The sequence below is a fragment of the Chaetura pelagica genome, unplaced genomic scaffold, assembly GCF_000747805.2.
Source record: "Chaetura pelagica isolate M959 unplaced genomic scaffold, ChaPel_1.0 scaffold174, whole genome shotgun sequence".
In the NCBI taxonomy this organism is placed as follows: domain Eukaryota; kingdom Metazoa; phylum Chordata; class Aves; order Apodiformes; family Apodidae; genus Chaetura; species Chaetura pelagica.
This window is the reverse complement of record NW_009953722.1, coordinates 3,846,147-3,869,061: the sequence shown is the minus strand read 5'-3', so window position 1 is coordinate 3,869,061 and position 22,915 is coordinate 3,846,147. Positions and strand designations below refer to the sequence as shown.

The following is a 22,915-nucleotide window of genomic DNA, read 5'->3' as shown; positions in this document are numbered from 1 at the left end:
TCCCATCCCCAAAAAAGGGGGGTTGTGGGGGAAAAAAAAAAAAAAAAAAAAAAAGAAAGAAAAAAAAAAAAAGGGAGTAGAGGGGGAAAGGCTGGCTAAGAAATCAAATTGGGATTTCTTACTCAATGCCCTTCTTTTCCCTCTGGCCTGTTCTTCAGCAAAAGCTGCTTTATGCACATGCTTACACAATGGCAAAACTTAGCCCTGAGCATATGCGAAGTATATAGGGAAAAGAGAAGAATGCATCTCTTGGATCCCAAGGCAGAGCCCCACACGGGTGGCACAACGTTTTTGGGCAGAGGCACAGCCAAGAGCAGCCCCCAGCTCCCCTGGAGCTGAGCCCACGCTGCGCTGGCCTGGCTCTAGGAGGAGGCAGCTGGCAGGGCATTATCTTGGAGGGAGGATTCTCTGCTTTGGTCTAAAAGAGGCCAAATTCAACCACCTCTTTGGCAGGCTACAATGCACGTCTCTGACCACCCGGCCACAGAGGGCTGACTCTGAGAAGAAGCATAAAGATTTTTAAGAGAGTGCAAGGGGGAAATTTCCCACTTTTTTCTTTTTTTTCTTTTTTTTAAATATATCTTCTTGTTGAGATCCTGATAATGTTGCTGGAGCTTCATTACAACAGCATGGGTATTTGATTTTTGTATTACAAATTATGCCAAGGATATTTCAAAACACATGGATAGATGATCTTTCTATTCTGTCCAATGCCAACTATTTGCTATTTATTGCTAGCAGTGTGTGATCCATCATTAAATCACATCATTTCCTTTCAGCTCTACAGATTTGCAGATATATGCATCTGCTTTAACTTTAAGTATATGAATAGTTTCACTGAGCTCAACAAGACAACTTGTGTGCTTAAAACTGAAGCACAAAAATTAGCATTTGCATCAAATTGAGTGCAAATTTAAATCTAAATCAATGAAGCAAATAAATCACAACTAACAGTCACAGCTAAAACGAAGTTCCCCGAAAATAAATTGCCACTCATTTACATTATTCTTTCTAGGACTGTAGAAGATATTGGGTAATCCTGTCTTCCTATGAAAAGAGATATTTACACATAGCTAATATTTAGAAAGAACTAAATTTATGGTAAAATAAAAAAACACTCTAGGATTTATTTTTTTTTAATTAAAAACCTCCCATCAAGTGGGTTGTATAGAATGTTGGCATCTTAGTCTTCTGAAAATTCTGCCCCAAAAGAACCAAACATACCAAATATTAACACAAACAAGAAAATACTTGCATTCGTGACAATGTTCATTAATAATATGCAAGAAAAAATTCCACTCAGACAATCAGCCCAAAACATTGTTTGGAATTCCAACACATATTCATAAACCACTGCATTCGACTCATTCCAGGCAGCAGACTACACTATGATTTTTCACACAACACCAAAGAATATACAATTTCCTAAGGACAAATTTTCAGTAGACCTTCTAATTTGGAGCTGCAAAAAAGCCTGTGGAAATTATTTTTCATGTACAAGCCCCCCCGTGTTTGAAAAACCAGCACAAGTAATTGCATTTACAATTCCTTGTATACACCAGTTAACATTTCTACATGCAAATAATAGTTTTGGTGGATGAGAACAGATGTGATTCTCATTTTTCTGGGTGCAATTAGAGAAGTCTACTGAAAGCTTGACCCTGAAAATACCGTAAGATCCTTTCCATGTTCAAATTTGAGCCGTAAGTCATTGGATAAACTTAAAACACAGGCTGTCCTTTTATGCATCGTAATTTCTCCAAGCAATGTATTTACGTTTTATGTGTTCTGTTGTAGAAGAGGGAGCCTTAATGATTACAATTTGCCATCCAGAACTTTATAGCTAGTCCTTGCAGAAAATAGCATTTCTGCCAAAAAGCTTCCTGCCCAGGTGCTTAACCAATTAGCTCTTAAGAGGTCTGGCAGTAAAACCAGTCATGGCAAGTTTTCTGATATACTGTATATAAGGTGACAGCTTGCAAAATGTAAGATGAAAATTTGTTTTCTTAACTAGCAGTTTGTAAAATCCTGAGAGACTATTTGATTGCATAGCCTAAAATGCTTATGACATCTCCAATTCCCAATTGATCTAGCGTGGTTTTAGCAATGTGTTGTCAACTTAAACATCTTGTGTTTCTTTTCGTAAATACTTTAAAAATAATTTCCTTAATTGTGATTGGATACTGCAGATATGAAGGGAAGAGGGAGTAACCCCGCAAGTTTGAGGTTTGGAGGCCTTCAAATTTTTCCAGACATTTTTGCTAACTCACAAAATACATGCAGTTTTTCAAAAGTGCCTTTTCTTCACAAAATACACCCACTTTTTATAATGGCACGTTAGATTAAAAACATATTTTTCACAAGGGGAGTACTTTGCAATGCAAAGAGCAGAAGATGAATATACCATAGTAAAACAAATTACTTCTCTGACTGTGGAAGCCAAAAGTTTGTATTATGTGGGGATGGCAGTGAAAAGATCAAAACTCACTGCAGATAATCCTTGAAGTGGCACCTGCATAACAGCAAAGTGGGTCTGTCAAAGATGATATAGAGAATGTGCAAAAAAGGCTTGGTGTTGAACTGGAATACCCATGTAGGTAGTCAACACATTTAAGAAATTTCATTTCAGGAGTACCAGACCTGAAAGAAGATGGTCTTTGGCAGAAGCAGCATGTGGGACTTGGTACTGTAGTAGGGGATTGATTTCATAGTTCAGCCCTTGCATTTTCACAAGATTTTGATACCTGAAACTCAGCATGCATGAGGCTACCATACTGAGGACTCTCAAAAGTTGGATCATGGGACAGGCAAGTGTCCTAAATATGAGAACACCCCCCACACACATGTATGTAGGATGCACATAGGAGTAACGTAGTGCAGCAGGAGAGGGTTCTAGGACCCATACTTGTGTCAGGATGCTCAGTCCTGTTACCACAACTCAGTGGAGGTCTTCCTGCTGCAATCCCACTGCAAAGCCTTCCCAGGAATGGGCTAGCCTTGTGCTGTCTGCCTTTCCTCACAGCAGACAACAAGAGACCCTCATCTTCCTCCTGGATCAGGGAATGGCTCACAGCATCCTGTAATGTTTTTGCTCTGCAGCATGAGCTCTGTGGGACCCTGGTCTCCCTTAGACATCTAATAGCAGACTCTGTGAGCCAACAGCTTTGAAGGAACTGCTATGGGCTCTCCAAAGAGAGAAACTCCAGTCAGTACTCATGAAAACTTGCTCCCTATGGTCTGTGTGGTAAAAGGCAGGTTCTGCCAGCTCATGTGCAGCTGGGTTTCAGGAGTAACCTCTGGCATGGGGTTTGCTGAAATGAAAAGTTGGTGTGTGGAACTAAGGCTTGTGTGAAAACAGGATTTCCTGTTGCCCATGCTATACTGTGATATCCTTCAAAGTTCAAGCTACTTTTTGGTTCTATACTAATCAATTGGTGTCTGATCATTTTTGCAGAGGGAAAATGAAGTTGAAAAAAGCGACATTAATCTCGATAAATGTTTGAATAAGGAGTCAGAAATTCAGATTTCCCAAAAATCTGAAATGGACACTCTAGAAAACCTCAGGAATTATCACATTAAGATATTTCCTTCTGTACTAAACCTGGCAATGCCAGATGCTATTCAAGAAGATGAGATTGCAATTACACTGGAAAACCAAGAAAATTTGCCAGAAGGTACTTGTTCTGAAATACAGTCTTGGCATCCAAGTCTGAAAGGGGACTGGGGTATCTGGCTGGGTAAACATGTGAACACGGTTCCTGAAAATGCCATAGAAATATTCTTCCACTTTGATATTTTTAATAATAGCCACTAAAATTTAGCCAGGCAACTTTATGCTGAGATGCTCATTTAAGACTGTTCACCCAAGCCAAAAATTGCCAATTACTTACCTCAAGGTCACTATTTGCTCTAAACCCTTAGTGCAAAATTTCATTCTATGTCAAGATTTACTTTTATTTGTGCCTTGACAAGTAGTGGCATTTGTATTGTTGGGTGAAGCTGTTTTGATATTAACATGTTATTTTCTTCTTGAAAATACCATTCCAGCAGAAGCTGATCTCACTTACTGTGTATTCTATTTAGTTTCCAAGTTTGCAGGTAGAGAGTTGGTTCACCTTGGACCTCCTAAGTCATCAAGCAAAAGTGCACCATGTGACTCCATGTGTCAGCCACTTTTGCACTTTCAGGAGAATCTGAATGATTATGAAGACTTGACTGAAGCCAGAAAGCCATGTCCTCATGAGAAATCACCATCCACACCAGCAAATAACCAACCTCACTCTTCAAATGTCCAAGCAAAGATGTGTATAAGCAAAGTGCCTCCCTCATCCCTATTGGAAAACAGAATTACTACCAGGAGTTCTTTGCCTCATCAGGACATGAGGTTTAAAGACCTTCTGAAGGCAGTAGATGACAATATTTACATCCCAACATGGTGGTACCCTGATAAAGAGGGCTCTGAACTCCTGATGACTGACTCTCCCAAGCTGCCACCTTTCCCCAGGCTGGGACAAGCTGCCCCGAGAGAAAGCCTGGATAGAAAGATTTCCTGGCTGGGGGCATCACAGCAACATACAAATATCTGCCCTCTGGTTTTAGTCAATGGTTCAAAACCACCAGCCTTCCCCATGTCCCAACAGCAAACACTCACTGTGAGAAGTATAAGGCAGTCTAAAGAAAACCCAACTCTTTTTTGCCACAAGACAAGTAAGAAGAACTTTATCCAACTCAGACACACACCTAAAACTACAGAAGTAAATCTTCCAGCTCTATCTCCACCATACCAAACCAGGCTGGGGAAAAAACCAGAGATTCTTAGATTAAATTTTGCATAAATAAAACACCCACAGAGCATCAGAAGAAAGTATATGAAAGGGCAGGACAGAAACAAAGATGGACAGAAATAGCGAGTGAGAAAAGGAAGGCAAGAAAGATTAATCCAATTTTAAAACGAGATACCTCCAAACAGAAAGAAGGGTTATATGATGTAAGCTGTGCATCCTCTGATATCCATCAAACATTGGGCTACAAATTTTGTGCAGCTCAACAAAGATGCTGATAAACCGATCCCACTGTCACAGAACAACACCAAGCGTATTTAGGCAAAACTGGACACTGCAGGCAGAAGATACGACTTTAAATATTTCATATGGTCCCAAACTTGTGTCACATGTACTTTGGCATTTCATTTGGGAAAGAAACTTTGTTGGGCAATTTTCATTAAGCTGTGAATATGATGCAGAAGGTAAACAAACTGTAACAATGGTAGAATAACCCATTTTGCAAAGATTGGTGTAATAAATAAAATAGTAATGGCACTAATCTTTTCTTTAGTTGTCTGTTAGTTTAAACTGTGTGTATTCTAATTAATGGAGATCATGCAACCTAACTTGCCCAAAAGACCAAATCAATTTTCCTTTTAAATTTGACACCTTAATTAGGACTTCATATTTTTAACTCTGTGCCTTTGCAATGGTTGTCCCTTACTATTGAAAACACGTATTTGCTTCATAGTTCTAAGCTTATTCTGTCTTCAAACCAGGTTTGTATCAGTTTAAATCCCTTAACTTCAACAGTTTTTAACTTGATTGTCTCCAGCGGAGGTGAGAATACAATTGGAGTCTTCATATCTGCTGTTCTGCAAGCTCACATGTAGAAGTAAAAGATGTGCAAAGGCTTTCTAAGCAATACTAGACAGATATATAAAGAATAGCAAGGAAAAGCCACAGAAAAAGTAGCTATAATCCTATGTAACAAGTTGCCAAGTAAAAAGTGATGGATCAAGTGATAGAACAAGTGATAGAACAAGAGGAAATGGCCTCAAGTTGTGCCAGGGGAGGTTTAGACTGGATATAAGGAAAAATTACTTTACTGGAAGGGTTGTCAGGCATTGGACCAGCTGCCCGGGGAAGTGGTTGTGTCACCATCCCTGGAGGTATTCAAAAGTTGTGTAGACGTGGTGTTCAGGGGTGTGGAGCTGAAACCAAGGCTTTTATCAGACAAGCACTGCAGTAAACATTTGGTCACATGGAGTGGGACCAAACCTGCCATCCCATTTTACTCTCACACCAGGACCACATCCACGGGGTGAGCTCCTCATAGTCCATGCAGCTCCTGCACAAGCAGGTGATGCCGCCTCAGAGGGGGCAGCTCAAGCTTTGCCATCCCCTCAGCTGGGCTGAACTATTGAAAACACGTATTTGCTTCATAGTTCTAAGCTTATTCTGTCTTCAAACCAGGTTTGTATCAGTTTAAATCCCTTAACTTCAACAGTTTTTAACTTGATTGTCTCCAGCGGAGGTGAGAATACAATTGGAGTCTTCATATCTGCTGTTCTGCAAGCTCACATGTAGAAGTAAAAGATGTGCAAAGGCTTTCTAAGCAATACTAGACAGATATATAAAGAATAGCAAGGAAAAGCCACAGAAAAAGTAGCTATAATCCTATGTAACAAGTTGCCAAGTAAAAAGTGATGGATCAAGTGATAGAACAAGTGATAGAACAAGAGGAAATGGCCTCAAGTTGTGCCAGGGGAGGTTTAGACTGGATATAAGGAAAAATTACTTTACTGGAAGGGTTGTCAGGCATTGGACCAGCTGCCCGGGGAAGTGGTTGTGTCACCATCCCTGGAGGTATTCAAAAGTTGTGTAGACGTGGTGTTCAGGGGTGTGGAGCTGAAACCAAGGCTTTTATCAGACAAGCACTGCAGTAAACATTTGGTCACATGGAGTGGGACCAAACCTGCCATCCCATTTTACTCTCACACCAGGACCACATCCACGGGGTGAGCTCCTCATAGTCCATGCAGCTCCTGCACAAGCAGGTGATGCCGCCTCAGAGGGGGCAGCTCAAGCTTTGCCATCCCCTCAGCTGGGCTGAAACAGCTATCGCAGAGCCCTGCTCTCTGCCAGCCCTGAAGCAACCTCTGAATCACTGACCTGCTTTCAACTCGGTGCATCTTTGCTAAGCAGGGCCTATAGGGCAAACGCAGAGCTGGAGAGGAAGGAGAGGGAGCATAGGCAGGAATTTTCTATGCCAGCTTCACCACCGAAGAACACACGGTGTGTAACTTTGTTCCATGTCTGTGTGGCACCTGGGATCACAGCTGAGCTAGGTGGAAAGGCTAGTGCCTCTGCACGGTGCTTTTCTTCAAAGCTTAAAGTCTCCTGACAGCATTTGTGCACTTGCAGTCACTCCAAAATCTATTTGGTCGGAATGACCCAGGCTGGAAGGAAACTTACTATTAAAAATGCTTGGTGATTGCAGCACAATTTGGCAGAACGTGGCCAGGAAGCAGGTACATGTGCAGCAGGTGACAAGGAAGCCCAAACCCAGCAGTTCCCCTCATGCACACTCGAGCTAATGAGCAGCACAGGGGCCATTTGCTTATAAATCTGGCACCATGCAATTCACAACCTAGAGGTAGCTGAGTGATTTCCAGATAATGTTTTTCTCAGAAAATCTGATTTCCTCAGAAGTTTGAAAATGTTTATGTCTCGAATAGTTTTTTAGCTTTGAATTGCTCTTACAAAACACTTTTTGTTTGAATATACAGTTTGAAACAAATGGTTTTAGTTGTAAGTTGACATTTCAATTTACTATTTCCTTTCACAAGGCTGAAACGCTTCATTCAAACCATAAATGTCTAAAAGTTTTTACCTCCACATCATTTTTTTCCAAGAAAAATTTCTTTCCTTGACACTTTTTAATATTCTGTCTTTATACTCTAATTCCAGATGACAACAACATAAAAATGCTTAATTTTATTTTTTTTCTGAGTCAAAACTCCGTTTTCCAAACAGTTCTACCACCATCTTCCAGCTCCTGCGTGAACCCTTGGAAAGAGAAGAGCAGGAGGAACTTACACTTCTCCTTTACCAACTCAGTGCAGGTGTGTCTATGCAGGTACCAAGCAGTCAACAGCCACAGAAGAACACCCATTTTGCACTAAAAGCCCAGAAAGATAAGTGTTAAGTGACTGTGCCCCAAGACCCAGGTGCAGAAGAGACAGCTCTTCCTGGAAGAGCTCCAAATTGTAACGCCTTCATCCTCCTGTGGCCTCAGCTGCCTCCAGCCCCTCTGGCTGTGGCAGAGGAAGGGGGTTTCTAAGGGGTGGGACACTTAAAAGCAGTTGGAGAAAATATCCAAGTTTTGCAAGGTGCCTGCCACCTGCATTCTTTCCATCTTCAAGACAACATTTTTGCGATGGGTTGGCACTGGCTAGAAACCAGGTGCCCACCAAAGCCTCTCTATCACCCCCCTCCTCAAGTGGACAGGGGGAAAAATTTATAATGGGTTGAGATAAGGACAGGGCAAAATAGACTCAACTTGGGAAAACCAGTTTAACTTATTATCAATCAAATCAGAGTAGGATAATGAGAAATAAAAACCAAATCTAAAAACACCTTCCCCCCGCACCCTCCCTTCTTCCTGGGCTCAACTTCACTCCCAATTTTCTCTTTCTCTTCCCCCACAGCAGCGCAGGGGGATGGGAAATGGGAGTCAGTTCATCACATGCTTTCTCTGCTATTCCTTCCTGCTCAGGGCAGGATTCCTTACACTATTCCCAGGCTCCAGGCTGTGGTCCCTCCCTTGGGAGGCAATCCTCCACAAACTTCTCTAACATGAGTCCTTCCCACAGGCTGGACTTCTTCATGAATTACTCCATCATGGGTCCCTTCCACAGGGTGCAGCCCTTCAGGAACAGACTGCTCCAGCAGGGGTCCCCCAGAGGGTCACAAGTCCTGTCAGCAAACTTGCTTCAGTGTGAGCTTCTCTCTCCATGGGGCCACAGGTCCTGCCAGAAGCCTGCTCCAACATGGGCTTCCCATGGGGTCATCACCCTCCTTCAAGCACCCACCTGCTCTGCTGTGGGGTACTCCACAGGCTACAGGTGGATCTCTGCTCCACTGTGGACCTCCCTAGGCTGCAGGGGGACAGCCTGCCCCACTGTGGTCTTCACCACTGGCTACAGGGGAATCTCTGCTCAGTTGCCACGAGCACCCTCTGCTCCTTCTTTTTCACTGACCTTGATGTCTGCAGACTTGTGTTCACACAGTCTTACTGTTCTCTCCATCTGCAATTGCTGTTGCACAGAAACTTTCCTCCCTTCTTAAATATGCTATTCCAGATGTGCCACCACCATCGCTGAGGGGCTCAGCCTTGGCCAGTGGTGGTTCCACCTTGGACCCAGCTGGCATTGGTTCTGTTGAATGTGGGGGAAGCTTCTAGCAGCTTCTCACAGGAGTAGTCTGTAGTCCTGTAACCCCTGTAGTCCCTCTGGCTAACAAAACTTTGGCACACAAACTCAATACCAGTCACAGTGTTGAAATAAATGTTTCTTTAACATGCCAGAGTTGAATATTGCTTTATAGATGTCATGTAGAGGGTAAAAAGATTCTACCTTTGCTTTCCATATACTCATTTAAGGCTTATCTTCAACCTGGTCTTCTCAGCTGTTCCAACACCTCTGAAACATGTATCTGCAGTTAGCACAGAGTAGTAATTTCTGAGCAGGAGCACTGATCTGCGATGTATATTAACTCTTTGAAACAAAAGCCTTCTCATTCCTGAAGCGGAGAAAGGAGGAGTGCAGTTAACAGGTCAGTGCCATAAACACAGGTCCTGGATCATGTGCTGAGCTTGGAATGGCAGGGAGCACCAAGCAGGGTAGTCGATCATGATGGAAACACCCCCAGGCAGCCAGGCTGTGTGGGTGGCCCAGGCAAGGAGATGGTGCCCATGTTTTAACAAGTGGCTCCCACAAAAACGTTTCCCTTCAGCAGGTGATATACATTTATGCTTCAGGGATGTGATGTCTGCAGAAAGAAGTGAGGGGCTCCCCCAGGACACTCTGGAACTCATCCTTTTATTTAACAATGTAAAGAAAAAAATTGGCTTCTAACTAAGGAGAGAGACATCACTGCTGGGCAAGAAAATGTACATTAGGGTGCACTTGGCAAGAAATGCACTGAGTCATGCACAGCAGTGTTCAACCAGTGCAGTTCCAGTGGGGGGAACACGAGGGAGCTGAATGCCTTGCACAGGAGTCCCAGAGCATCCCAGCAGAGGAAGGTTTATTAAAAAACCTAACACTGATAAAAAGCTAATGCTAGTAAGATGCAAGGCAAGGTGAAGTGGAATGGCAGGACTTTCACACCTACTCTCTCACATCTGGTAGCAGAAACATAACAGACTTCCAAAAAGACAGCTTCCAAGGGAGCCTCTAGCTACTTCATTACACATATAGAAGTCCCTTTTACAACCAAAATTCACACAGAGTCTCTGCTGGGACCGATGTGGGATCTTTTGGTTCTTCAAGTCAGCCTCCATAAGTGGATCCTACTATTTGCATGGTCTGTCAATGCAATCATGAGAGATTTCCAGCCCTCCATTTCAGAGGTTTTCCATTTACACATAGGAAATTACACCTTTTACTACTATCCTGTTTCTGAGCCATATTAATAAGTTCAACTGCTTTATGTATCACTAGTTTCAACACTGTTCTGCTTTTCAAATCACAACTGATTTCATGTCAGCAGAAGAATTTCAAACCACAAGAAATTCTGTGGATGAAGTACAAATACACACGTAGAAGCAGCTATCAGGAAACAGAATCAAACCTACCATTGGAAAAATTTGAAAAAAAGGTCATTGCTTTCATACCACGCTTTTAATTTCATCATTCTTTAAAAACATAAATGAACAAGATAAATAATTCAGGCAGTAAAGGACTTTATGTTTAGCCACTGAAAAATCCCTTAATAATTCAGAAGTTCTGACATTAGATAGTCTTTGTTGTACTGACACATCCACTCTGAAGAGACATCAGAGTGACTGATCCATTCTCTCACAGCCCTCTCACGTTACAGACACAAACAACAAAACCCCACAAATCGGAAGCTCAGAAAAACAGGAAAAGCAGCTCATGTTCACCTGTTGCCTGTGCCAGCAAGACCATGAGAAAGGGCAAACAGGTGTATTTTGCTTATTTCTTATAAACACAGTGTTAAAACTACAACACCTGATCTCCAGCCTAAGGAAATCCACTCCTTCAACCTCCCTGGGCTTTAAACATAGGGTATGTAAAAAGTTTAAGACATTCAAAATGTATTTATCATACAAAAGGCACTTTAAAAGAAATCGGTGTTTGTCAAACTGAAGGTGAGCCTGAGAAATATATAGACACATATTTTCTCTTATAAAGCAGCACTTACAATTCCTTTTATGTGACAAACATTTGTCCCACCCATGTATCTGAAACCAAAATCTTTCAGTACCATTATGATAGTAAACTACAAATACCTTTCCTCTCTTTCATCACTTTTTCAGTTCTGGTCATTTTTTTAGGTTACAGATTATATAGATGGATACTACAGAAAAATGTCAGGTAGTAAACTTTAGAAATAGTGTCTTCTTAAGAATAAATAGGTGAGATTTCTGGTAGGAGTCTTGGTGAAAAAAAGAAACATTCCAACATAAGAATCAGCACAGACCTTCCGACCAAGTTCACCATTTTTCTGGCTTTAGTGTTTGGGCTCTGGTCCTTTATACACTCATATTTTGTTGCTAATTGATTAGAGAGAAAGTGAGAGAAGGCTTTCAGGAAAGAACTCTTTCCAGCTAGGAAGGAGCTACCATAGGGATTAAGACTCTGCCACCACTCAACAGAGCGAGCAGAGGGGCAAAGGCAGCAAATAAAACTAAACACATGAGGCATACTCAGCTTGAGATTTTGAAAAGCAATAGAGTCCTGCAGTGGGATGTCACTTAGGCAGCATTGAACAGAGGAGAAATCTCTGACTAAGATAGTTGTCTTAGATTCTTTTGCAGACTCTTTTGTAGACTCTTTTGTAGTCAATGGAGATTATGAACATCTGGAAAAGAGAAAGAATAAATTAGTTTTGTAGATCCCTGAATGGACTCCTCAAAGGCTGCCCAACTGCACTGCCATAAGGACACCTTGATCTAATGTTGTGGGGTTTGAGTTTCCATGGACTGGGGAATAAGAACAGAGCATTTACCTCATCTCATGAATGTTGCAACCAGCAGGACTTTTTCCCAACCTCCACAGGAGCACAATGGTAAGAGTCTTAAGTCTTTATCTGAAGCATATATCAAAGGCTTAGAAAGGTAGAAGGGAAGATCAAATATGTCCTTAAACCTCATCAGCTGCTTCTAGTCTGGCATATATTTCACTTGGGACATCTGTATCTAGTAACTGCAACAGTTTTCTGAAGCCAGCAAAAAGACTGAAAACAACTTTTTACAGTCCTTTCTTAGAAAGCGAGTCCTTTGAAAAGAAGAAAGTAAGTATTTAGACAAAAGAAGGATTTAAGTATCAAGCCTATCCATTGCAGCAGCTTAAGCAGGCAATGAGAAGCAATAGGGACTATGTTACACAAGACTTTTCTAAACTAATAAACACTTAACTCACGTCAGCAGTTTCTACAGTTCACTTCAATGGGACCAGAAAGGAAAGCAAGTGTTCCCCCAGCAAAGGAGGAGCCCTTCAGTTCAGACCTTCAGGGTGTCTTTCCAGTGAAGTTCTGCACACAGGCCCTTGTGGGTATGGCAGCATTTCAAAGTGCCAAGAGGTCTCTTTCACAAAACACAGCCTGCCATCTGCCAGACAGCCACTCTTAGCCAGCCTACACTCATTCCTAGCAGGACCATGAATTCCCACATTACGGACACCCTGCTCTTTCTAGGCATTTCTACTTGCTGCTTCCCATATGCTTTAGCAGTTCAGTGCCTCTATTGCAACAAAACATAAAAATAACTCCCTGAGATGTATAAGCCACGTACATTTACAAGCATTTACAGATAGGCTAACACAGGAAGGTGTGGAAGATAATTCTGTTACACGATGGGTGTGAAAGGTCAAATAACACCTTCTGTGTTTGTGTATAATGCCTCCCTTTTAGTGCTGCTGGACCACTCTCCCTTCTTGGACATCCAGTGAGGTAGATGAGTCACAAGCTGTTTTGCTATGACAGCCTTCTAGAGAAAGAAAACTATGTTCCAGTCACTTCACTGCTTTCATCAGGAGTAAGTAGGCTAATGACTCAACCCTGCAGCTGAGAAGAAAATTTATATTTGAGAAAACATGCCCCAAATTGTCGGAAATGCTTCAAGCATACCCTGAGTGACAGAGCCCTGGGACAGGCTGCCCAGAGAGGTCGTGGAGTCTCCTTCACTGGAGACATTCAAACCCACCTGGACACGTTCCTGTGTGATGTGCTCTGGGTGATCCTGCTCTGGCAGGGGGCTTGGACTGGATGATCTTCTGAGGTCTCTTCCAACCCCTAGGATTCTGTGATTCTGAGATTCTGTTATTCTGTGATTCTGCTCCAATGAACTTGTTTCTCTTAACTTAATTATCTTCCTTCCACAAAAAAATAAGAAAGCATCCCTCAAGTTCCCAAAGGCAATCCTTTGAGAACAATGGACATTTGAGACATTTCTCTGTTCATGGAATATGTATTAAAGATGGCAACATTTCCCAGAAAGCCTGGAAAACACTTAGCAGTGACTATAAGTCAGTAAAATCATGACTGTCATATGGCTATTATGTTATCCTGATAGATATCAGCATGTGATAAGTATCAACTATTGAACACCTGAGCTCAAAAGGCAATAGTCAAAAGACTGCAGCTACAGCTCATACATCACACATCTCTACAAATACCAGAAAGAATTCATACATTGCCCTTTCTTGCTGCTTTCTCTGCGGGAGTCTCTCTGCTTCTTTGTCAAATTCTGCTTTTGTCCTGTGGGTACCACAGCAGAAATGCCAAGCACAGATTTCAATGTATAAACACATTATGTGACACCATAGGAGAAGCTCATAGTACCCCAGTTTGGAAGTACTGACCAAAAATCAGCTTAGCAATAACAAAGAATTGGGATTTTTGCCCTTCCATTAAAGCAAGGAGAGCAAACCATGGGTTTAGGCCTAACCACTTGCATCAAGCTCATCGTCACTCCAGCAACTGAGCACACTCACTACGCTTTATGCCCTCATATCCTGTGGTCTCTCCAGATTTTTTCACTTTAATTGAACTTGCATAAATTAACACCTGCCCACCCGCATCCTTGCTTTTGCTTCCCTGTGCCTATCGTTGACCCTGAACCCACATGTTGGAAAAACCAAGTTCAGTGTCTGAAATGAAAATAAAATCTCACTTCAAATGGCACAAAGTTGCTTAAAAATGTACATCTGCCTTATTTTTATGACGTGTTTAAAATTAAATGTTCCCACATGGGTCCAACAGGGCAAACCACGTCCTTCAATTTAAATAGCCTGTTTACTTTAAAATCTGAAACTAGCTACAAATTTAAACCCTTTTTGGTTTTGTCCACCTGGAAAAAATTATCAAATTCTTAAGGGTGCATTGTAATATGAGCAAACACTGAAGAGTGTGAATTCTTAGGTTTCAATATCTATTTTTAAATTGTTTTTCATGCAAGCTTTTAATTTACATTTAATAAGATTCTAATTGCATTTTTAAAAAATACTAGTTGATTATTGAAGACATATTTTGGTAGGATTAACTTACATAGCTTGTACTTCCAAAATATTGTTCTGAATAATAATTTTGTATTTTATGATTTATGCTACCAGGTCTAAAAATAGTTAGCTAAAATAATTATAGAACGCTTGCTAGAAATAAACTTGCTGAGGATTATCCACTTTATAAGAGCATACATCTCCTATATAATTATTCAGTGTCAATAGTCTTCAGAAATCTGTTGATAATTAATGTATGATGAGTACTTAGTTATATTTTAACATTGTGTAATTAAAGCTAGTCAAATGTTTTGCCATTTGCCATCAGCTCAGAAACAAGAAAAAGTATGTTTGCATGCTAAATTAAATGAGCTTAATTCTCAGGTCTGTTCCAGCTGCTTATTGCCACTTCAGTGGTGCAAAAGAGCCAGAAGTCCATCAGTTTTGCTTTGCTGATGGTTCTCCATAGAGGGGAAATACCGGGTAATTCAAAGCAGCAACTGTGGGGTGAATGCCACCTTCCCTTCTCCAGCTAGAGGGTGTGGTATTTTGCTTTGCTGACCTGGCACTGCCTGCTACAGCAGATCTGGGTCTTTAAGCACAGGAAGCTCTTGTGTACCTGTAGTCTCAGGCTAAGTGAAGGCTTTAGACCTGGATTGAAAAGGCATTAAAGTCACCTGGACTCTGTCTCTTGCCCTCGCTGGGAGCCACACAAGCCCTTGGTGTGTTGCATGCTTCATAGAAACACATCTTCCTGGCAGTGAAAAATCTCCTGGAATAGTTATTACAATGGATATTATAGGAAGGAAGGACTGCACTGGCAGAGAGATTAGTGAGATAAACTATTCAATCTTTTTTACCATTTTATTTTTGCATTCTCATAAATTCACTTCTCATTCCACTGACTCCTATCTTGATAACCCCCACTACACTCCCCAAATATTATCTACAGCATTCTCTTTCAGAGTTTTAGGATAGAAAATGCTTCTTTCCTGCCTTGTTTGGCCCTGTTCACGTTAAGTCACCTGTTTTGATTTTTGCTGTACACAATGTTGTGCTTTTAAATACTTTACGGGCATCTTCTGTACCACCGACCTTTAGTGTTAGCTCAGAAGACAAACATAATCTGTGACATCTTTATTTGACTTAATACCACTTCATGTCAAAAGTTAGACCCTATAAAACTGCTGGACATTATGTCTAAATCAAGTGTATGTCCCTCTGAACACCAGCAGGAACCTCCACAGAGCTGGAAGACTTCCGGTGAGCCACATCATCACAGGCTAAGTAACTGCTTGAGACCAAACTGATCATGGCATTCTCTGCCATGAATCACTCTTCAAGTAATTAAAACCAGTATACAATCCAGAACAAAACCCCAGTTTTGATGCTTGATCAAAGCCCTTGCTCCTTGTGCAGTGCAGTGGCCCTACCCTGCTGGGCTGCTGAAGTCAGCTGTCAACCAGAGCAAACATGCCACCAGCCCAGTGCAGGCTGGTAATGGCAACAGTGAAGAGCAAAACAAAGGTTTATATGAATCTGAAAAGTCATTGCTTTCTAGGCTTTTGAAAATTAGTGGAGACTAAGCTAATCAGCCTGCTCTGTCTTTATATTTATTGAAAGAAATACATCCACTGGGGAGAAGATTAATGTGAATGTGTGCTCTCTGCACAGTGGAGCAAGGAACTGAGTGACAACAGGCATGGAGAAGGGTTAGGTGCTTCATCTCTTTTGGTTTTGATGATCAGAGAGGGCTGGAGCACCTCTACTATGAAGACAGACTGGGTTGTTCAGCGTGGAGAAGAGAAAGCTCTGGGGAGAGCTTAGAGCAGCCTTCCAGTACCTGAAGAGGCTACAGGAAAGCTGGGGAGGGATTTTTTACAAGGGCATGTAGTGAGAGGACAAGATGTAATGGATCAAAACTGGAAGAGGGGAGATTTAGGCTAGGTATTAAAAGGAAATTCTTTAGTGTGAGTGCAATGAGACACTGGCACAGGTTGCCCAGGGAAAATGTAGAAGCCCCATCCCTGGAAGTGTTCAAGGCCTGATCTACTGGAAGGTGTCCCTGCCCATGCAGGGTACTGGAATCAGATGATCTTTAAGGCCCATTCAACCCAAACCATTCTATGATTCTATGAATATGGGATTGAAGTATCAGTAAAACTACTAATCACACGCAATGTACACACAGTCTTGCATCCCTCCCCTTGGCCCCCAGATAAATATTTTAAACACAACTTAAAAATAAATAACTTCATATAGCACAGTTTTAAATTGCTATTATTTTACAAGTGAAGTTTCGTTATTTCAGAGGAAACTTTGGGTAGACATGCAAGGAGCTGAGGCTAAGTTTGTACCACAGTTTTGTATTTTTCAAACAAACTCAGTCTACATAGACCAAAGACCTTCAGCTGGTGCAAATCAGCACAGCACTACTGCAAGCATCTTTACCAGCAGCTGGGACTCTGGCATGGATAAAAACTTTCTTGTTGAATTAATAGCACTACTTCTTGTCAGCATCTCTCTCCCAGGCAGTCATTCTCAAGAGCACTGATTATGGCTACTGAAATATTCTGTGACTAGAGGACTAGATTAATAATGACAGGCCACACAGTAACCATATTTCTTTCATCATTTATGCCTTCTTTTTGTTGTAAGGAACAGGTGCATCCAGGTTTCAGTCCCATATTTCCTCAAGGTTGTCATCCAATGCAGCAAAAAAGGCAACTCTTGGTTCTTCTGAGAAGCCTGAAAATCAAAATTCTACAGGCTGGAAAACAGGAAAAGCCTTCTAGCAGGATTGCTTTGTAAATACTGGAATAGACTTCCTGTAGAAATCACAGTTTCTTTGGTGGATGTCTTTAATAACAGGAAAGATTATTCCATCAGGAGCAACAGAGCAACTGCATCCCACTTCTGGGAAGGATAATGGACTAGGTGACTTCTTAGATCCTTCCTGACAGAAAAATAATTCTGATTCAGTAATGCCAACAATTGCCCTCCAATGTATGTGACAACTCAATGATTTAAGCACTGAATGGGTAGATTAAGTTATGGTTGGTGGATTTAGGTTATGGTTGGGCTTGATGATCTTCAAGGTCCTTTCCAACCAGGATGACTCTGTGGTCTCCTCCTACAAGCCACCTCAAAGCATTTGTTCCTTTTACGACTCTTCCTGACAATGCAATGTCACATCTAGTCCTTATTTGTTGCTAGTTGTTATTCAAATCTGTGATCCTAATTTACAGCACCTCTCCTAAAATTTCTAAATACCATAAATTTACTAATTCAAGCTTTCAAAGAGTCCAAAATGTTGTTCTAGTTTAACCAGAATGAAAGACATATTACAAAGCAGCAAATTATCAGATGTGAGACAGCAACCCACACTAGGATTCATAGCTAGCTGGGTATGTGGTCACACTGTACCAGAGGGTGGATGACTAAGCCTCCCTCTGGGGGAATTATATGCAGGAATCTCTGCACAATTTTCTGGGTACTTCAATACCAGAAAGAGAGAGCAATAGAATTAGGGGTATGGGGGGGGGGAGGGGAGGGGAGGAAAAAAAAGGAAAAAAAAAAAAGGAAAGCTATAAACATGACTGAGCAGCTCAAGGGGCTGATTTATGAGGAGAGGTTAAAAGAATGATGTTCAATTGTCTGCACAATGTCCAACAGCCGTATGTTAACCACTTCAAGTATCTGAAGACTGTAAACACCAAAGATGGGAATAAATAACCAGGCTGGAACGAGAAGGTGTAGCTAAGAGTACAGAAAATGTATATACTATTCTACACAATGAACTTTGCTAACTAGAGATCAGTATCTGAAGAAGAGAGCAGGAGTCTCATTGTTCCTAGCAACTTGAGAGCAAACAGGACAAATCACTGAAAAAAACCCATTAGGTATCTAGCTGGGGATGGCTGGCAAGAGAGCTTGCCAGCTATTACTGCTTGAGAATTCCTTCATTTATGTTATAAATCAAAATGCAAGAGACAAGTGATGACTCATTCAACTGAATTAGCCATTTGCAGCTCTTAATCTTACTTGTTTGAAACACTAAAGCAAGCAATATATTACCCTTGTGCATACTTTACTCATAAACACTTCCTGAAGGTATTTTCTGACAAATATTTTAAAAATTATAAACATGCCATAGCACTGCACATTTAAAACAAACAAAACCAAAACAAAGCAAACAAAGAAACAAAATTGCTCCTAAACAATTATTTAGGAAGCAAACTTGGAATTACTAACTGAACCCCCCCGTCTTCTTACAGGTTATTCTCATGTCTACCTAACAAAGGGATAAATCACTGCAGTTGTAATCCAGAATTCAGAGATTCCCATTTTCCTCTGCAGCTTCAGAAAACTTTATTTTGTACTTCTTTGCTGCTCAGCCTTCCTCTTATAAGAAAAAAGTTTGTTCCTTGTCAAAATGCTGGAATTCCTATTTGTTTGCAAAAGAGGAAATTTATATTCCCACTACTCTTGCACAAAGCCATATAATTATTTACTAATTCCCTCTTAGTCCTGCTTCTGTGTTTTAGAGATGGATTAGAAAGTTCAAAAGAAAAAAATGTACTCAAAATGGACTCCAGAGAAAGTTCCCCTCAAAAAACATATTCAATGCATATATCTGTTTTGGAAATAATTAGACTCAAGCTCAGCCATATGAAGGACACAGGGGTGTTGACTTTACAGCTGGTCAGTTAGCTACTTAACAATGCAGGAAAGGACCTTACATCAAGAGGTGGCTCATTTGGGAGAAAAGTCCAGGAGTAAATCAATGCCTCTGCTCCTAGGAAGCCAGGGGCTGACATGCCAATATGGCCTAGAGTAGGTGTTCACAGCTTCATCTAAGGAGTGCAAACATCAAAATACAAAATGATCAGAAGGGTGTCTAAAGTAGAAAGCAAAAGTCCTTTTTTTCCTTAAGAACATTTTTAACATATGTTGAGAATTAATTGCCTCAATCCATGTATCAAGATTATAGCTCCCAATATTCTCCATTCAAATAATTTCTAAAAAGTAGAGGCTACCTGTCCAAACTGAAGTATTTTAGCTTCTTCAGGGCTTTTCTATTTTTTAGTTGGGTTTTTCCCTTACTTTCCTGCTTGCTTTCTTTTGCATACCATCCCTGAAGGAAGGAATCTAAAAAGTGCAAGAAGGAAAAGTAGAAAGGAAAAAAAGGAGAAAGAGAGAAAAACCTGTGGGAGAAAAAAATCCACAAGAAAAGAATAAATTTTTTAAAAATGGATTACTGAAAATATGTTTCAAAATCTCAGAAAAAGAAAAAAAAAGCCTTAGAAAGCTCTCACCACGATGCAGAGAGGGTCTTTCAGTTTAACAGACAGATCCCATCCCCTGGTGAAACTACTCAGAGGAGTCTATCAAAGCTCCAGCAAAGCCATTAGTCAGCAAAGGAGCAATAGGTGGAAATTCAGGACTGTGAGTGAGAATCCACCCTGCTGAGCTGGCATTGCCCACATGACCTGCTGGCTCTGGCTGCCTGCAAGGTTTTAGCCCATGTCCTTAAAAGCTCTTAGTGTGCCTCATATGAGTCAGTGGAAATGAGGCACCTACATCATGGTTAGTCACCTAAATACCTTTGCAGATCAAGGTCTTATTTCACCAAAGGCCACCACAGGGCATCTTTCATCATGGGAATCAGGATTTACCACAATACCAGTGACAGAATTTGCCACAGAAGGTCCCCAGCCAAGCAGCTTCATTTGGAAATGACCACATCCACAGCAGCATCTACTTCTCTGAGCAAACGTTCCCATTTACTCTTGGTTAGCAGTGAAACATTTACAAGAACCCTGAAATCTGGGAAGAGTTTTCCCGCGTCGTGTGGATTCATAATAGAAATGTTGTCCACAAACATGGTCTTTTTTCTAAAAAAAAAAAAAAGGTGACTCAAGGAAAACAGCATCCAGGGCAGAGCAGAAAGTGAGCTGACAGCCCTGTGAACCCAAAACAGCCCCCAAGAAGATGTGTCTGCCAGCAGAGCCAGCGGTGGCGTCAGCCAGAGAAGTCAGCCACAAATCCAGACACGGCTGCTGGAAAAACACATTCCAGGTCCTACACACTCCTGCCAAGTCCACCCCATGATTATAGCCATGGACTCTGGAGAACTCAGAGGAAGAAGGTGAAAAGGAATAGGATTAACATTGCCTACACTGGGAGGAGGCAATGTCAAGGAAAGACTGATATTACTAGTAAGTCTCATTATACTTCATTCTAGCCTTATTTTAATGCAGGTTCTAGCTATAGCCTTTCAAAATTTAAAGGAGATTTTGTCATTTTTGACAGCAAACCCAGCTTTCTTAGCAAACATAATGGCCTTACATTTCATGGCCTTGTGCCCCAAAGGATTCCAAAGAGTTTTACAAACTTAAGTTGATAGGTGGCCAACATACACAGGGACCTCTTCATCCACCACTGAAATGTGCTCAGCCTCCAGGACAACCTGTCATCAATTATTAGCAAAACACAGAAGGTCTCTGCAGTATTCCAGGTTAGGATGTGATGAATGCTTTATGCTATTGAATCTGAATGAGAAGGTGGAACAAAGTTATGTGAGCAGAAATTCAGTTGCACACAACACTTCAACTCATACTTTAGCTCTATGCCTGCTCTTAAACTCCTACTACAGTGCCTTTTAGTGTTACAGTTTGATGACAACTTTTGTTTTCCAAAGCCTCCTTCAGCAATATCCTCAGCTACATAGTGGGATTCTCCTTACCTTCCAACTGGTGCATCTACTGGATCCTGGTTACTGGTTACGTCACTGGTTACTCCTTCATGTAGGTGTCCCACCACAGTTTTCCAACCATTCTCAATGTCTTCTGGGACAGCAATATTTCAAGGCCAATAAAATTCTGAGTAAATTTTTGCAGATCTCTTCCCTCTCTTTTGATTACTGCTTAGTGATGATTTGCCACATATGATGCTTTCTTTCATAAGTGCTGCTGGGTTTAAACTCTCTCCTCCACACCAAAGTATTTCACCAGCAGTACAAAGTTTCCAGGCCCAGTAGCTACCTGTCGCCAGTTGGAGAATTACTCTTAGCCATTATTTGCTTCCCTTTCCTAATTCTACAATAAAATTACTATTTTCACTCTAAAATATTTTTAAGCCACTTCATTCTCATGGCTTTTCCAAAGTTAGGAGAATACCAAATGACTTAATCCTTTTAAAAAAGCATTACATAGATTTGTGCAAGTGTCTACAGAGATGGAGGGGTTTTACAGTGCAACAAACCATCTGATAAAGGTTTTCAGACACAGACTCATCCCAAATTGATGCAATACTGGCTGTGGCTGCCATTTTAAAAGTATCAGCAGAATTCCAGATATTCTGAAAAATAAATCAAACAAAGAACACTATTAAACTTGAATTCAAAGATAAGGATTTAGGCATCTCTTAAAGGGATGTTAGGAAAAAGGATGTTTTCTAATTCTAGTTGCTTTCTCTTTTTCCTATCTACCTATTTTCTCTGGTAATAGGGCTGATTCTTGGAGCTGTCACTCGTGCTGCACACCATGTAGCCCCTCTGGAGCAACCATGGACTAATCTCAGGATAATCACTGTAAGAATGTCAAACTCAGATATTTTTTTTAATTTTAAGCTTTTGAAAAGTAGACAGTGTCTTCTAAATGTAAAACGTTCCTGGTCATGCGAGAGTAACAAATATTGACTGTGAGCCTGACTCAAACTTTCATCCTGATACTCAGCAGATGGTCCCATCCGTTTCAGTACCCCTGAATACATCACACAGTACTGCACTGTGCATCCAATAACAGATCCATTTAGGATCTGTTGATGATGTATCACTTCACAAGGACCACGTAGGAAATCTGTTACACTCTAGTACAAGTGATAAAAATGACAGAACTGACTCAATTTGCCTTAGGAATTGTCTATAGATCAGGTACACACTATTCTTGAGAAACCGCTTTCAAAAGCTCAGACATCTTAGGAGACTTGAAATAGAACTATTTATTGTACATTTTAACTACATCCTTGCACAGATGTAACAGAGTTGAGCCTGTCAATCTCAACCTGGGCTGAATTTCAGTGCTCTTATTTTCCTTACAAAGCTTCTCAGAAGCTAGAACTGGGTCCCACAGTCTGACTTCCCGAGTCTTTTAATCACACCGAGTGATTCCTGTACTGGGCCCAGCAGGTTGAGCTTGGCTAAGGCATCTGCACCTGGCTCTGGTGAGTTCAGCACACAGATCTAGTGACAGGGGTCTGGTCTGATTTGAAGATGTCCAGAGATGAGACACTAATATTCCCCTCAGTGGTATTTTCCAAAGGCTAATCTTTTCTCTGTTAAAAACTCATGTCTTATTTCCAATATGACTTGATCTGGCTTCAGTTTCAGGCTATTGGTTT

General features: G+C 41.1%; 1 protein-coding gene across 1 annotated transcript in view; it reads left to right on the top strand.

The window, feature by feature from the left end:
* The window catches only part of LOC104391291 (hormonally up-regulated neu tumor-associated kinase-like), a 93,735-nt gene that overhangs the window by 17,840 nt on the left and 52,980 nt on the right, over window positions 1–22,915 (top strand). The window contains exon 8 of the mRNA XM_010000546.1: window positions 3,455–3,674. Coding sequence (XP_009998848.1) covers window positions 3,455–3,674 — 220 coding nt within the window. The remainder of the gene's footprint in view (window positions 1–3,454; window positions 3,675–22,915) is intronic.